Below are 4,010 nucleotides of genomic sequence, written 5' to 3' on the forward strand. Positions count from 1 at the left end.
AAAGGGGCCTCGCGTTCCTAATTCAACTCTTAACACCATCTAATCAAGGTCAAAGCCAGTACTCTTCTCAAAATCCTGCGCAGGCGTACCAAGAAGCCAGTGAAAGCGACCGTGACTGACTCACCAAACAGGCCACCTACAACCGCGCGAAACGCGAATAACTACGAACACCACTACCTCCCAAAGCGCATGCGCCTTGGCAGGCGGCCTGTAGCGCTAACGAATATGCCGGGGGAAAGGCGGAGTCGAGTGACGTAATACGGTGGCCGGGAGTTCGAGGGCTCGCGGCCACTGTTTTGTCCTCAGCCGCCGCGGAGAGCTGTCACGGCCTCTCTAAGGATGGAGCGTATCGATCGTTGGGCTCGTTCTGCGCGTTCCTGCCTGGTGCGAAGCTCGGTGCGGAGGGCCATGCCTTGGGGGCTGCTGCTCCTCACGCTGGGCGGCTCCCTGGTGAAGGAATGGGCACCGCTGCCCGAATCCTACTTCAGCAACAAGCGCAACCTGCTCAACATGTGAGGCATTTAGGGGCGGGCCTTCCTCCGGCTCTGAGGTCGTGTAAGGGGAGAGGGATCTGAGGGGTGGGGACAGCCTCGCCGCAGGGGAGGGGGGCCTTTGTTGGTGGGGGATACTGGGGGGGGGGGCTGATTTTGAGGAAGGGGGCCCAGAATGCGAGAAGGGGAGCGCGGGGTGAGGAGGAATGTTGATAAGAGGGTGTTGTTCTCCTGCAAATGGGGGTGAGGGTTTGCAGGAAAATAAGTTTCCCATCTTTTCAAAGGCTGTAGGCCCATGAAGTTCCATACAGCCAGGTAAAATAGCCTACCTGTTCAATTCGAAGTGTAAAAAATCAAGCCAAAACAAATAATCTCTTGAAGAAGTGGCAGGAATTCATGCCTTAATACATTTTTAGTGGCTATATTTATGTTGTGCCTTTTTTCTGTCTGTCTGTGTATAAATGAAGTTTGCCATACCGGGTTAGTTTCAGCAAGGATGCTGTCTTGTGTCTTTTCTGGCTGTAGCCTGGGACTGACCATTCCCTGAGTGGTGGATCTCACACATGCATTGAACAACAACAACAAAAATTTTTAACCAAGTATTAAGTGGGATGCTCAGAGCATCGCCCCCTTATGATCTACTGTGTTTTTCTTTATTCTTTTTGCTTAATCTGCCTCTGAATTTAATCCTTCAGTTTCTTTGAACTAATCTCATTTTTACAGAACTTTGAAATTCACTTGCGTCAGATTTTATGGGCAGTTTTCAGCTCACACTGTTGTGACTTTGTGCTCACTGCTGTTAAGCAATGCAGTGGTGCTTACATTTGTTCCAGATCCTAGATTCTGCTTTAGAGAAGTATTGCCTGTCATCTGATAGCTTCCATAAGTATATGATCTGGCACAAGGCTCAACCGAAAGCCCTGGACATGTCTACATAAATGTATATGAATGATTTAAAATAATCTCTGATATCCACATCTCTGACTGGCTTACAATGGAGCTGAGAGTATTTCTGTTTGATTTCTCTCTGGCAGCTATTTCGTCAAACTTGCCTGGGGCTGGACATTATGGCTGCTGCTGCCTTTCATCAGTATCACAAACTACTACGTCACCCGGAACACACTGGCAGTGTTGCGACGTATCACCAGTCTGCTGGTCGGCACTGTGGTCTGGTATGCATGCACGATGGTGTTTCTGCACATTGAGGATCTCACAAGCAGCTGCTATAAATCCCCAACCCTTGATGTGCTGCACCGGCAGCATCTCAGCAGACTGCAGTGTCAACAAGCTGGTGGCTTCTGGCATGGTTTCGACATCTCGGGGCACTCCTTCCTCCTCTCGTACTGCGCCCTAATGATCGTGGAAGAGATGGCTGTGATGCACAATTTGAACACCTCCAGGAACCCCCGGCTACACATGGTGCTCAACTGCCTGTTCTTGGCTTTGAGTTGCTTTAAAATGATCTGGTTGTTCATGTTTGTGACCACTGCTGTATATTTCCATAACTTCTCCCAAAAGCTTTTTGGCACCTTGGTGGGCCTCTTGGCGTGGTATGGAACGTACAGGGTCTGGTACCTGACTCCTTTCTCTCCTGGACTTCCTCCCCAAAATGTTAGTTTGAGCTCTCAAAAGCCCAAACGTAGCCTATAAAAACAGTTCCTTGTGAGTCAGACTTTGTTTTAAGGATTATTAGTTATTTGGTACAAAGTTCTTAAAACAAAGTGTATTTAAAGGAAGGTGCAAAAGACCAAATATTTTTGTATTCTGGCTAGAGGGCGTGGTCTAGTTCCAGATAGAGAGGGTACTGCCCAGTTACAAGGCAGCTGGTTAAGCTTTTTGGCTAACCAAGTCAATAGAAACACTAATGATTGCTTCGGCAGTGGAGTTCCAAAAGGATTTTTTTGGGGAAAACTCTACTAAAGTCAGCTAAGGCTCATTGACTAATTTTATAAGCCAAACATATATTGAAATTGCTATAATAATGTAGCAGTTCAGCTGAAGGTATTGGCCAAGAGGACTCCTTGGATTGGATTCTTCCAGCTTTCCACTGATGGAAGTAGACTGTTCCCTGTCTTCCCGTTCCTCCAGCAACCCATTTTGACTCCCCCAAAGGCTATGCTACTGGATTGAGACTCTCATGGGGACAAACGGCCACATGGCTTGGAGGGGGCTATAGTAAGGAGAAGAATGAAGTGGGATGATCCCTCCTCCCTTTTGCATTAGTGCAAAACTGGTAGAATCCCAACTTCTTAGCTGAGGGTCTCCCTAATCCTTTGCATAGATACTCTAACATTTTACACCAGGCTGTCTGTAAGCCATTCCAAGGTATCTTGGAGTCAAGAATGGAGTTTGTTGCAAATATTAGGCTTCCTGTGATGGTAATAGAGGGCCATCAGCTGAGTCAATGGTAGTTAATGCTATTTATGGGTTAATAGAACAGAAGTCGGGAACATTGTCTTACATCCATTTTGTGTCCCGAACCTGAAGTTCCAGGCTGTTAAGTGTTCTCAGTCTCACTTCGATCTGAGATCAAACCGCTGTAAAATTACTTTCTAAATGTTTTCTTTGTACGAAATGCCTTGCATCATTCAGCTGTGTTGCTAGATTTTCAGGGCAATCCTAAACAGAGTGACACCCTTTTGCATGCATTGGAGTCAGTGGGCTTAGAAAGGCACTGCTCTTTTTAGGACTGCGCTGGTCGTTTCTCCAGCTGGTAAGAGTCTCTTAAGTAACTCGATGATTGCCCCTGTGGCAATACAGCACTGCTTAGCTGTTGCAACATGCTTTGTGTTGGCAATCAAAGCTCTCTTGTTGAAAACAGGGTGTGGGTTACAAAGTTGCCACCTCTCACATCCTTCAGTTTTATTTTCATCTGTTAATTATGTATCCTGACTAGCTCTATCAATTGACAGCAAAAAGAAAGTCATTTTGTTCTTAATGGGCATCTGATATGAAAGACTGATATCAAAGCCTTTGGCTTTGAGAAAAATACAGAGATGAGCCCACTTCAAGTGACATGTTAGATTTGTAGCTTTGAGTGCTTTATTTGTTTTCACAACACTAATATTTTTAAAACGAAAACATAGTATTTATTCTATATTACGTTGTTTGCTCCAGTTTTCTGACTTGGCTGGTTGCTTTGGAGATCATTTTAAATTTTAAATTTCAATGAATGTGTAGTCTGTAAAGACACAAGAGTGCAGGGTCTCTCTATTCCAGAGTATCTCACCCAAGCCAGTTTGGTGTAGTGGTTAAGAGCGGTGGACTCTAATCTGGAGAACCAGGTTTGATTCCATACTCTTTCACATGCAGCCAGTTGGCTGACCTTGGGTCAGTCAAAGTTCTCCGAGAGCTCTCTCAGCCCCATCTACCTCACAGGGTGTCTGTTGTGGGGAGAGGAAGGGAAAGTGATTGTAAACTGCTCTAAGACTCTGAGTGAAGGGCAGGGTATAAATCCAATCTCTTTTTCTTCTCCTGCAGATTTATTGAGGGGTTATCCAAAATCTGCCGTCTTCAATT

The 4,010-nt window shown here is 45.8% G+C and overlaps 1 protein-coding gene across 1 annotated transcript; it reads left to right on the top strand.

Annotated features, from left to right (window-relative positions):
• The first annotated feature begins 289 nt into the window (after positions 1-289).
• Positions 290-2,307, top strand: FITM2 (fat storage-inducing transmembrane protein 2). Its single transcript, XM_015424218.1, has 2 exons — positions 290-512; positions 1,526-2,307. Exons 1-2 carry the CDS (start codon positions 340-342, stop codon positions 2,139-2,141), a joined length of 789 nt encoding a protein of 262 aa, XP_015279704.1. The 5' UTR covers positions 290-339; the 3' UTR covers positions 2,142-2,307.
• The last annotated feature ends 1,703 nt before the right edge of the window (positions 2,308-4,010 follow it).

Source organism: Gekko japonicus, unplaced genomic scaffold (genome assembly GCF_001447785.1).
Source record: "Gekko japonicus isolate JY-2015 unplaced genomic scaffold, Gekko_japonicus_V1.1 scaffold1486, whole genome shotgun sequence".
Taxonomy (NCBI): domain Eukaryota; kingdom Metazoa; phylum Chordata; class Lepidosauria; order Squamata; family Gekkonidae; genus Gekko; species Gekko japonicus.